We start from the raw sequence: 13,251 nt of genomic DNA, 5'->3' as shown, positions 1-13,251 counted from the left end.
ACTTACTCGCGCGGTGTGTTCTGTTGTGTTTGGTGCCGGTGAATAACCTTTGCCTTGCCATGTTGTCTTTCGACCTGAGTACCATTTTACTAGCGTGTATTTTATTCCTATCACTTCACTACCTTTTTCGGGACTATCTGTGGAAATCTGACAGAAATTTCAATCTACCACCAGGACCAACGGGATGGCCTATATTAGGAAACCTGCCAAGTTTAGATCCTGTAGCACCGTACTTGTCGCTCAACAAATTTGCGGAAAAATACGGATCCGTTTTTAGTCTACGTTTTGGATCCTATCCCGTGGTAATACTGAATAGTTATAAGGCTGTGAAGGAAGCGTATATAAGGCATGGCGATGATTATAATGACAGACCCAAATTGGTATTAATTGAAATGGCAACGAAAGGAAAAGGTAAGCTCATACACACACACACACACAACCACCCTCCCCACACCCAGCCACCCCAACTTATAGGCTATACACCCGGGCTATACACCCCTATTTACCATGTTTACCAACATACACCAACCCCCCTACACCCCACGAACCGTCGCACACGAAAAGGATTAATACTTAAGAGGGACCTCACCTAACTATCATACATAGTTGGCCAAGGTCAAATTTTTTTTATTATGTTGGTCGAAAGAGCTTTGGGTGTAGATTGTAAAAATCCACTTTGCTCGCTCATATGTTACCCGTTGCCATGGTAACGACCCGAAATGTATTTTAGGTGATTTTAGCTCATTTCAGGCTGAAAATGCTGAAATTTGCCTAATAAAGAACGGGCCATAGCTCCATTATTCGAAAAGATAGAAAAAATTTGATTAGATCCTTACAATGGACCATCTTTCTACTTTCCAACAAAAAATAAAAATTATTCATGTGGTGTTCGGTTGTATCTTTTTTGACCTGACAACACTTATAGTTTTGCCCTTTTGAAAAAGTGACAATTTTGACCTATTTTTGAGGTGCAAAAAACTATTGGCCATGACTCCCAGAATATTGCAATTGTGGTTGTGAACAAAGCAGACCATGCCCCATTCAAAATTGATATAAATTGCTTGGGGGATTATATCAGTAAAGCGGAGTGTTGCCAGAAAATAACACATTTGTTGAAAAGGGCTAAATTTGACTGGGAGTGTTTTCCCCCTGTATTTAAGTAATACTGAACATATTTATTATGTTTGTGCATCATGTTATCTCACAATTGAATGTTTTGGATTTAGATATTAAATATTAAACAAACTCAATTTCTATTTTGATATTTAAAGTGTTGCCAGTATTCAAAAACTGCATTTTAAGGTATTTTATTCAAATGACTAGTAATTGGCACATATTTAAAAGTCTAAAACCAAATGATAAAAGTATAATCACTTGGATTATACTTCTGAATATTGATGTAGCAGGCCTTTCAACTCATTCAACAATAAGCTATGGCAACTGCAGTGTTGCCATAAAATAAGCAAATTTAGTACTTTCTTTCTACAGACTACATTGTTATACCCTGAATTTTGGGAATTTGAGAATTCAATTCTAAACAAAGTGTATGTTTTAATGTACTATATACACGACCTGTGTTAACAGAAAAAAGACACACTTCTGAGCTCTTCTGCATTGCAAACATTACAAATAATATGAATTTGTCTGCCCTATTTCTCCTAACAAGAGTTATTTAACATGCTCATGATCGGGGTGAATTTTGGTGGAAAACATGCTCCTTGCGCCGTTTCTTTCTTTCTTTTTTCTTTTCATTCTTGCTCTCTCACTTCTCTTTAATTTTTTTTCTTTCATTTTTATCAGGGGCCGGGGGCACTCTTCTCCCTGTCCCCACCCTTAGCTACGCTACTGCAAACAGAACAAAATGTTGACCCCGTTTTTTAGTCGGTGCATAACCACATAGTTTTATTTTTGATGCCTCTATTGAACAAAGAATTGTCCAAAGGTGAAAAGCATCAAAAGTTGCCCAATCGCGGATTTGCATCATTCGGCTTTACGCTGTATTTTATTGGCTCTCTATATATTTATGTTTAAGTAATGTGAGTATACTTGGTTGAAACACAGCACAGGCTATATAGACATTTCCCAATAAATTTTAAACACTTCTTTTCTCTTAAATGAAAAAAAAAAAAACATATTAGGAATGGTAGAAACATTTCAACTTTGAAGAAAAACAAGTTCAAATGAACATTAGGAAACATATATTAAAAGGAATAAACCAATAATCTGAAAACATCAAAACACCGTAGTGCGGATGGCGCTGGCATGCGTATATATTGAGAAAATATTGAAGATAAAATAAGCAAGAAACTGCAGCCTATTATTCAAGGTTTTTATTATTCAAGGTTTATTACAACAATGCATATGGCAGCCAAAAGGCTGATTTACATACATGCTACAAAGAAATTGGCAACAACAAAACACTAAATATATCTTACAACAGCATGAAATCCAAAACGAAATCACATACAAACTATATATAACTGCAAACAAGCTAGCAAGAAATTATTGACCTGCTCCTGAAGCATCCTTGTTCCACAGCTGAACCATGTATGGGATGGGACTACGCGCGTATCTTTGAGTGCGCACCTTGGGTAAAGACAGGTGGTTAGCGTTTCGCAGGTTCCTACCAGTCTCCTTCCTGTAACCTGGAAGCCAGATACGGAAGTCAGGATGCTCCAGGAGTTTGTTGGCAAACTTAAGACAGATTTGATCGCGACGTGATCTCAGCTCAGTCAATTTGCAACGTTCTAGAGCATCTTGATAAGATGTGTATTTGAAGCCCAGCATGATTTTGCATGCCCGTTTTTGGACGTTTTTTTTTGCCTAAAATTAATGCTAAATCGAACCCTTGAAATATAGGCCTATTGAAAATCTAACTGGCAAAATCATGCAACAAAGAAGAAAACAATGGAATTAAATTGCGAATATCATGAACATAAAGAGAAAATAAGAGTAACATGATTATCAATGTATCATTGCCCTCTATCCCACCTTTGTCCAGCTGATACAGTAGCGTAACCAGGATATGTTCAGAGGGAGGGGGAGCATATTTGGGGGAGCATATGGGGAAAATAATATTAATTTCTTCAAAAGAGTCACAACCGTTTCCATTAATCAGGGACTTAAATTAATTATAGCAGTCACTTAATACTCCTAATTAGTCGGAGCATGGAAGAAGCTATGCGGTTAATGCATTTCTTCAATGTAGCGTATGTTTGAAGTAATAAAATGGAATAAAAATAGTGTAATTTTAAAATGAAAAAAGAATTCTCTGTAATTCTTACAATTATCCTAGAATATATAAAAGTGTACTTGACATGCTTTGTACCAGGGACGTAGCAAGCGGGGGGACATGATGGACGAAGTCCATGGGCCCCGGGGGTTCAAGGGCCCCAAGCAAAAGAGAAAATGAAATAAGCACTGATTAAGTAGCTGCTAAAAGGCAGGGCCGAATTTACCTTGGTCTGGCTAAAATTTGGAATCCCCAAACTCACCGTGAGGAAGGCATGTGCTGCACGCAAGAGGTCAGTTTGGGTTACAAATTGGGTGCATTCTATAAAATCGACAGTGGTGGCAGAAGCATTGCAAATTAGAGGAAGATAAGCATATTTTGTTCCGATCTTACTAGAACATTTGCGCGCGAAATTAATTTTTAATTTCGGACCATTTTAGACCAAAATGAAGGTGAAATTTGCTATGTGAAGCTAGTATGATATGCGCGAAGTGCGCAAAATTTTGCCATATTTTGGTCCCAAACATGCTGTTGTGGGCTAAGGAGAAGATACACAGGGCAATTTTTGGGACCCCTCTGGCCCAATGGTAAATACGGCCCTGCTAACATGTCGTCCCTAACATGCATGCTATATTGAGTTAGTAAAATAATTTTGACACACCCTATATGTTCTATTCATTTGTAATACACATGAAATCTATGGAATTGACTTGAATACAATAAACAATGCAATAACAAGATTTCAAGTGGTAGATTTAACTGTCACCATTTCTGCTGGGAATTTGGCCACTCAAGAATAGCATTTCACTCAGTCTACGGTAAAATTTGGCACACCCTGTAAAATAAACAATCATTTTAGTAGTTTCATGTCATATGAAATCATTCTGTTTTCAGACTAGTATATGCAGCATATGTTCGCTTTTTTGCACACCCTGTAATATAGTGATTGTACAGATAAGTAATTGACATAAATGTTGTAATTTTAGAAAGGGCAAACTGTGTACTTTCTTTAAAAAAAACCCAACGAATTATAGTTACTGGGAAATGATGAGATTGGCATAATACTATTCAACTTTTTGTGTGAAATTACTTTGTTACAACCTATATTACCTATCGATCACCCTGTATAATTATTCAAATGCCAACTAATGTAATGGCCATCTTTGAAGCATAAGATTTCCAGAAATGTATGGGTTTGCATACTTTTCTTGAACTACATTTGAGATATAACCAAAAAGGTGCAAAAGGAGGTGATTTCAACCAAATTTCCAAATGTGCACCAATGGGGTACCAACTTAAAAATGTGACCAAGTACTAAATTTGATTATTTTATGGCAACATTGCAGTTGCCATAGCTTATTGTTGAATGACGTAAGGCCTGCTACGTCAATATTCAGACGTATAGTCCAAGTGCTTATACTTTATCATTTGGTTTTAGACTTTTAAATATGTGCCAATTACTACATGTAGTTAATTGACTAAAATACCTTAAAACACAGTTTTTGAATACTGGCAACACTTTAAATATCAAAATAGAAATTGAATTTGTTTAATATTTAATATCTTGATCAACAACATTCAATTGTGAGATAACATGATGCACAAGCATAAAAAATATGTTTAGTATTACTTAAATACAGGGGAAAAACACTCCATGTCAAATTTAGCATTTTTCAATAAATGAGTTATTTTCTGGCAACACTCCGCTTTACTAATATAATCCCCCAAGCCATTTATATCAATTTTGAATGGGGCATGGTCTGCTTTGTTCACAACCACAATTACAATATTCTGGGAGTCATGGCCAATAGTTTTTTTGCTCCTCTAAAATAGGTCAAAATTGCCACTTTTTCAAAATGGCAAAACTTTAAGTGTTGCCAGGTCAAAAAGAGATACAATCGAACACCTGAATAATAAATTTTATTTTTTGTTGGAAAGTAGAAAGATGGTCCATTGTAAGGAGCTAATCAAATTTTTTCTATCTTCTCGAATAATGGAGCTATGGCCCGTTCTTTATTAGGCAAATTTCAGCATTTTCAGCCTGAAATGAGCTAAAATCACCTAAAAATACATTTCGGGTCGTTACCATGGCAACGGGTAACATATGAGCGAGCAAAGTGGATTTTTACAATCTACACCCAAAGCCCTTTCGACCAACACCATAAAATTTTTTTGACCTTGGCCAACCATGTATGATAGTTACGTGGGGTCCCTCTTAAATGCATTCAAGTGGTTAGTTACTATGGTTACCATTATTATTTATTATTTGTCTCAACCATTGGCGGCGGAACCGGTGGGGCAGGAGGGCTAGTGGCCCTCCACTTTTTCGCCCCCCCCATTTAATCGAACCCGTAATGTGCTCATGTCTGGGTGAACATAAATAATGAATTCTCTATTCTAGATCTAGATTGAAATGGCAACGAAATTGAAATTGCTCTTGCTCTCCTCAAATTAAAAGGCAGTCCCTGCCGCCCCTGGTATCAACTAATATTTTGAATTCGTACCTGATTATTTCCACCGTTATAATACAGGGATCCTTTTCGCATATAGTGATGAAGTACAGCGTACCCGACGACGATTTGCCTTACAAGCCATGAGAAACCTTGGAATGGGAAAGTTTCGATTGGAAGAACAGATTGCAGAGGAAATAAATCGACTTGTAGCCAGGTACGTTCATCATCATCGTCATCATCATCATCATCATCATCATCATCATCATCATCATAATAATACCATCATCAAGAATAGAAAATATTTTTTCCAAAAATAAGAATGCATAACTTGAAATTATTACACAAAGTCCGAGTCTTGATTGCCGACCACAGCATATGAAAAATGCCCTAAAAACGCATGTATTTGGCCCTTATTTACAAAAATTGCCAAATATTAAAATTTGACTTTCATTGCTAGTTAGAACTAGCCTAACTTAAGATTAGGATTTGGCTATATTTCATTTTGCAATAGAGGATAATATTTTGTTAATCAAAAAAATAGCGCTGTATTTTTCCTCCAAGAGCAATTTATGGCGTGACTCAGAAATTGTCTTCTTAGGGGGCTGGCATTTTCTTCGCAAGGGAGGGGGTCCCAAATATACTGGAGTGGTCATACATTTTTGGAAAGAAAAAAAGTGGCGATCATCAAATTTTTGATGACTAAAATGAAGAGAGTCACAAGATGACCACAGATAGTGTGTCAATTCAAAAAGACTGATTTCAATACAATTTTAGCCTGTTTAGTGGGTAAGGTGTATCGGTTGTGGTGGTGGGGGGGGTCATAAATTTTGTTGCCGAAATAGGGGGACGCAATTTTAATGACGCCGACTTTTTGTAAATTTGGGACCCCCCCCCCCCTTCCGAAGAAAATGCCAGCCCCTTACCTCAACAGCTACCAACGTAACGGCAAAGAGATGGTATAATATCTCATTCTGTTTCACCTCTTTCAACTTCTGTTCTGTTTTCAAAAGGTTTGAAAGTCTCAGAGAGAAACAGTTCTGTCCATTTGCCGATTTAGACAAGGCCTTCTGCAATGTTATATGCCACGTTGCCTTTGGGAAACGCTACGATTACGATGACCCAAAAGTGCGACGAATGCTTATTAATCTTGAGCGAGGCTTCATCTTCAGAATTGCCAGCTTTTCTGGTCTTGTCAACTTTCTACCGATCTTGAAACATTTACCCTTTGGAGTTATGAAAGAATTCAAAGAGATACAGAAGGACGGGAAATTATTCATGGAAGATCTAATCAAAGATGTTACGACCAATTACGTCAAAGGAGATCCGCGTAACTTTATTGACATGTACTATGACAATAGAGATAAACTGATTCAAGATAAGCAGGATGATCTTGCAGCAATGTTAGATGATGAAGATCTTCGTCGAAGCGTCGGAGATCTTTTTGCAGCTGGTACGGAAACGATATCAACTACTGCAAAGTGGGCTTTGCTTTATATGATGATCTATCCCGATATTCAAGGAAAGGTAAAGAAACCCAAATATCCTAAATATTTAGGATCTTTGAGAAAACAGTTCATGTTATATTTCAGGGTTACGTTAACTTTTTTCCAACCAAGTTCTTTATGTAATATGTCTACGGCATGGGGAGGAGAGAGAGAGTTGCGCCTCTTTGTTGGATTTTTGAACTGCTAACTGTCAGTTTCGTTTCGATATTTCAGGTACAATCTGAGTTGGATGACGTCGTAGGTCGCAACCGCTTACCAAGTTTAAAAGACCGCCTCAACTTGCCTTACGTGGAAGCAACTCTTATGGAGATTCAGCGTTTAGCCTGTATCGCACCATTCGCTCTACCAAGAGCAGCCACAGTGGACACACAGCTCTTTGGTTATGATATACCAAAAGGAACGTTAATCTTACCAAATATTTGGGGAATTCTTCACGATGGTAATCTTTGGAAAAATCCGCATGATTTTGAACCAACCAGATTTCTGGATGAAAATGGGACTGTAATACGTAGAGAAGAATTGATACCCTTTTCAGCAGGTAAAAGACTCGCCCTGATCTGTTTAAGAATCATAAATCGTTAAAAAATCAGTAGCGTTGCATGTCGTATACTATACAAAGGAAAGCGGGGGACAGTTTTTATTTAAATACTTTTCGTCAGTATGCATGATTAAAACGATATTATGCGAGATTAATGTCTTAGCCGTATAAATTTTTATAGTTTGTTCTTTCTTTTAGGTCGTCGCAAGTGTCTAGGAGAACAACTTGCTCTGATGGAACTGTTTCTCTTCATCACGCATCTACTGCACAGATTCAGATTTAGCCTTCCAGAGGGCGCACCTGCTCCAAGTTTGCAAGGTGTCATGGGGTCAACACTGGCACCGAGTTACTACGAAATGTGTGTAACATTACGTCCAATGAACTGAGAAACTGATGACACCAAGAAGAAAAGTCAGCACAGAGACTTGTAATACTCTCCGGGGGTCTCAACTTTGGTTTGGGTAGGGACATGCCAAGTGTCAGGGGGTCTCAACTTTGGTTTGGGTAGGGACATGCCAAGAGTCAGGGGGTGTATTATACAATATCTCCAAAAATTCGAACCATTCCGATACCCGAGGTTCAGTATTTTGCGTCATATTTAACACAAATTTGACAATATTCATCAAAATATTTGCACGTTTTTGGTTTTGGGAAATTGTGGCTCAAGATTCACGAAATTGGGTAAATTTCCTCAAAATTTGAGAACACTTTGAAAAGTGGGAGGGGGCAGTACCCGTAAAATAGTTTATACTGAGACCCACGGAATATTATGCTATGTACCTGAGATTTAAAAAGCCTGTCATCTACAAAAGCAGCAATGGGGAATCTGAACAAGTATGGGATGTGTTGATTTGCTTGGCGGATTTAGCCTCCCTCGGCAGCTGTGGCCCACTGGTCTCCTCCGAGTTAACCTCATCTACTTGGGCCTTTGACATCATCCTGCAGAGGCCTCCCAATGCTGTGTTGTATTTATGAGAGTAAAAAATGATATCATGAAGTGTATTTCCAACCATAGGTCTTTTCTATATAGTACTCCTCGACTTAAGCAGTGGTTTCGACACTGTAAATCACAACATGTTGATCAATAGATTACAGAGTTGATCAATAGATTACAGAGGCAAAGGTTTGCAATGGTCGGGGGCATAGCAAGCGGGTGGACAGGGTGGACGATCACGAAGTCCATGGACCTGAGGGTTCAGGGCCCGAGCAAAACGAAAATTAAATAAGGGGAAATATAAAATGGATAGTCTGATTAAGGAGATGTTAAAAGGGCCAGCACTGTTCCTTGTCCATAGGCCACAGACGCTCTTGCTGCACCCCTGGCAATGATTTAGATCGTACCTGTCTGACAGGACAAGCAGATTGTGCAGTGGTGTTACTTTTTCTGAACCCGTTGATCTCAAATTTGGCCTACCACATGGTTCAATCATGGGACCCTCAGGGTTTTCTCTGTACAATTTACCTGTTGGACGTATTATTGAATCATTGACTTGTCTTCACCAGTACCAGAAAAACTGAGGTGTTTTGTGGTCACTACTCCACACTGAAGCGCACAATGATACCGGTTGATTCGAAGGTTGGGGACAAATCCGTCTGTCCTTCAGATTCTGTGTCCTAGGGATTATTGTTGTCTTTCAAATGTCTATGTCCGTTCATGACTCGGTCTTTGTTCTAACCTTACGTATCAGCCTCGCAACATTTCTCGATATTTCGGTACTTGGATTATGACATTTGTCATCTCGTCATAAGAACCCTTGTCCTTACCAAGATCGATTATGGCAACGGGCTGCTTTTTGCAGAATTGTGCTGCGAAGCCGAAGCTGATACTTAGTATGTAAAGCCCTCAAATGTGATCATGCCCGCCCGTACTTCACGGTTGTTTGATGTATAGAATTGGCTTCATTATTAACTAAATGCAAACTATAGACGGCGCTATTTATCCTAAATCATATTTCTTTATTTGCAAGGGTTAGGTGATTAATACTGCCATTAAAACACCTGGAATAGGTGAAACAAGCAACAAGGAAATTTTATAAACATATTTGATCAAACAATAAACATAAAAGGAAGTAATTTAAATAGCGCCACCAATTTTGTCATTAATAAATACATTTTATATCCGAAAAAGCTTTAAAAATGCTATAAAAGTGAATAATTTTGTAAAAGAGGGGAAAATAAAGTTGAGAATGACTCAAAAGCATCTGTATACATTATCACCTTTAGCTGTTTAAGTCTAAATTTTGGTGGTATATAAACTAATAAATGATCCATTCAAACAACCGTGACTTAAAGCCTTAACCCAGCAAACACAAAAACGTTTTAAAAACATTTTAAATAAGTTATATTTTGGCTTTTGGTTTAGGTGAAAACGTTTTAATAACATTAAAATGTCGGGTTATATAAAGGTTATGATAACGTTTTAAAACGTTTTGTATGAAAACACACAACAATATTTTTTAATGTTTTCAAAAAATGTTATTTTAAACTATTTTTGCAAACATTTTTGCCAAATATTGTGTCAATACTTAAATAACATTATGTTAAAATATTTGAACCCAGGAAACACAGAAATGTTCTTTAAATGTTTTTTCACAACCTTTTAATAACATTTAAATGTCGGGTTATATAAATGTCATGACAATGTTTTTAAAACGTTATTGAAAATATTTTGGGCAAACATTTTTCGCAAAATATTTGTTCAACCCCAAAATAACATTCTGTTTAGAATGTTTTGTATCAAGTTTTTTTTGGAATGTTATTAAAACGTTTTTATACCCTTTATATAACCCGACATTTAAACGTTTTCTGTAAAACATTTTTGTTTGCTGAGCAGTAGATTATCAAAAATGTTTTTTAAGGTTATGAAAACGTTTTATACTCTTAATATACCATTTATATAACCCGACATTTAAACGTTTTCTGACAACCTTTTATAATCTTTTGCGAATGATGTCGAAAACGTTTTGTGTTTGCTGGGAATGTACGATTTCCGTCAAATTTAAATTTTGTTATTCTTTATTCAAAATGTTGAAATAATATTAGTAATAACTGCCGGGAAGGGTTGCTGTCCATTTTAAGTTGAAATAACAAGGTAAAGTCAAAGAAACCCCACTGGTTATTTTGGCCATTTAACATACAGTTCTATGGGAGGACATATTATCATAATTTTTAAATTATGATAATATGTCAAACTTTACTCTGTTGACCTACAAAAACAACAAATTTGGCCGATTCCATTTAGGTGCAAGTTGGGACATGTACATTACAAATATGCAAAAAAATCAGGTTTGAAAAAAATTAACCAATTTCATATTATAACATAGTACATTATGGCTTTAAAACAGCTGCACTGGCTCCCTGATGAAGAGCGAATCACTTTTAAAGTCAAATGCCTCACCCAGAGTGTTCCTGAACACCTGTGTTTCCCTGCGCGAGCGGCTGGCCTGCGCTCTGCTCGCTGCTGATACCACCCTCCTGACGGAGCATAATACAATTAACAGTATCTTATAGCTCCATTATTCTGCTCCAGACCTAAATTATTCAAAGTCCTTGATGACCCGATCGACAGCCTCATTGTCATATTTTTCTTCATCAAAATTAAGATTTTGATATCAGAAGAAAGCTCATATTTTCTCATTATCCCAGTGAAATTTAACGCCAGAGATATTTTTCATTTAAATGGCGTGAACATAACGTAGTGATTTGTGACGGAGAAATCACCGGACCGATGCTCTACCAACTGAGCTAATAAGCCAGATGGAGAAGAGCAGTGATGTTATTATCTATAGGCCTTCAGTTCAATACCCTCTTTCTTATAGCTTCTTGGATGAGAAAATGATATAGAGGGCGGGTATTGAACTGAAAGTTACTGAAGGCCTATAGATAATAACATCACTGCTCTTCTCCATCTGACTTATTAGCTCAGTTGGTAGAGCATCGGTCCGGTGATCCGAAGGTCCCAGGTTCAAATACTGGATAGTCAGTGAAATTTTGTCACTGGCTGTCATTTATGTATGTGTTGACTTGTGTTAAAAACCTTTCTCATATTTAATTTACCACATAGATTAAACTTTATTTCTCCGTCTCGAATATTAATTCGGAATGATTTCCAAACCTCTTTCTTAAAGCTTCTTGGATGAGAAGATGATAGAGCAGTGTGATGATAGAGGGCGGGTATTGAACTGAAGGCCTATAGATAATAACATCACTGCTCTTCTCCATCTGACTTATTAGCTCAGTTGGTAGAGCATCGGTCCGGTGATCCGAAGGTCCCAGGTTCAAATACTGGATAGTCAGTGAAATTTTGCCACTGGCTGTCATTTATGTATGTGTTGACTTGTGTTAAAAACCTTTCTCATATTTAATTTACCACATAGATTAAACTTTATTTCTCCGTCTCGAATATTAATTCGGAATGATTTCCAAACCTCTTTCTTAAAGCTTCTTGGATGAGAAGATGATAGAGCAGTGTGATGATAGAGGGCGGGTATTGAACTGAAGGCCTATAGATAATAACATCACTGCTCTTCTCCATCTGACTTATTAGCTCAGTTGGTAGAGCATCGGTCCGGTGATCCGAAGGTCCCAGGTTCAAATACTGGATAGTCAGTGAAATTTTACCACTGGCTGTCATTTATGTATGTGTTGACTTGTGTTAAAAACCTTTCTCATATTTAATTTACCACATAGATTAAACTTTATTTCTCCGTCTCGAATATTAATTCGGAATGATTTCCAAACCTCTTTCTTAAAGCTTCTTGGATGAGAAGATGATAGAGCAGTGTGATGATAGAGGGCGGGTATTGAACTGAAGGCCTATAGATAATAACATCACTGATCTTCTCCATCTGACTTATTAGCTCAGTTGGTAGAGCATCGGTCCGGTGATCCGAAGGTCCCAGGTTCAAATCCTGGATAGTCAGTGAAATTTTTTCACTGGCTGTCATTTATGTATGTGTTGACTTGTGTTAAAAACCTTTCTCGTAGTGATTTATGGTAACCACACCGGAAGTGTATGTACTATCCTATAGAACTTCTTTCATTGTTATACACATTTTTGCCTCTCCGCTAGGGCAATAAAAACTCAAAATCTAGAAACATATTGTTTAATGGCATGCCTCAATCTAAGAGAGAAAACAGCTGACCACGCCTCTTTAATCTGTTAATTATGCATTACGGAACACAATAGCGCATGTTTAAAATGATAATTAATTGCTCGACGGCGCAGAGTGTCATCGCCCCGATATCTTCATGGCATATCGCCATGGTAGGTTGAATCCACAGCCACGCATGGCCATTTTGTTCCGACCTGTTTAAATGTTTTGAGATGCATAATGGGCTGAGGGGCATCCGACTAAAGCTATAGCCCGGTGACTGACCTCTCTGTGTGTGAGTTAGCATGATATGCGCCATGAGGTCATCCGCATTTAGACTACCTCCACGAGTGTCCTACACTGCGCTATAGTTCGGCACATATAAAATCAAAATTTTTGTCAGTTTTTGAGTTCAAGACGCACGGTTCTT

The 13,251-nt window shown here is 37.5% G+C and overlaps 1 protein-coding gene and 1 non-coding gene across 2 annotated transcripts; both read left to right on the top strand.

Moving 5' to 3' along the window:
- Positions 1–8,952, top strand: LOC140164441 (cytochrome P450 2U1-like). Its single transcript, XM_072187722.1, has 5 exons — positions 1–411; positions 5,764–5,899; positions 6,696–7,209; positions 7,404–7,728; positions 7,927–8,952. The coding sequence occupies exons 1-5, from the start codon at positions 60–62 to the stop codon at positions 8,112–8,114; spliced, it is 1,515 nt and encodes a 504-aa protein (XP_072043823.1). The 5' UTR covers positions 1–59; the 3' UTR covers positions 8,115–8,952.
- Positions 8,953–12,576: 3,624 nt separating this feature from the next.
- Positions 12,577–12,650, top strand: Trnat-ggu (transfer RNA threonine (anticodon GGU)). Its single transcript has one exon. It is a non-coding gene; the product is annotated as a tRNA-Thr (tRNA).
- Positions 12,651–13,251: the final 601 nt, after the last annotated feature.

Source organism: Amphiura filiformis, chromosome 11, assembly GCF_039555335.1.
Source record: "Amphiura filiformis chromosome 11, Afil_fr2py, whole genome shotgun sequence".
Taxonomy (NCBI): Eukaryota; Metazoa; Echinodermata; class Ophiuroidea; order Amphilepidida; family Amphiuridae; genus Amphiura; species Amphiura filiformis.
Note: the sequence above shows the minus strand (reverse complement) of the source record. Positions and strands in the feature narration are given on the sequence as shown.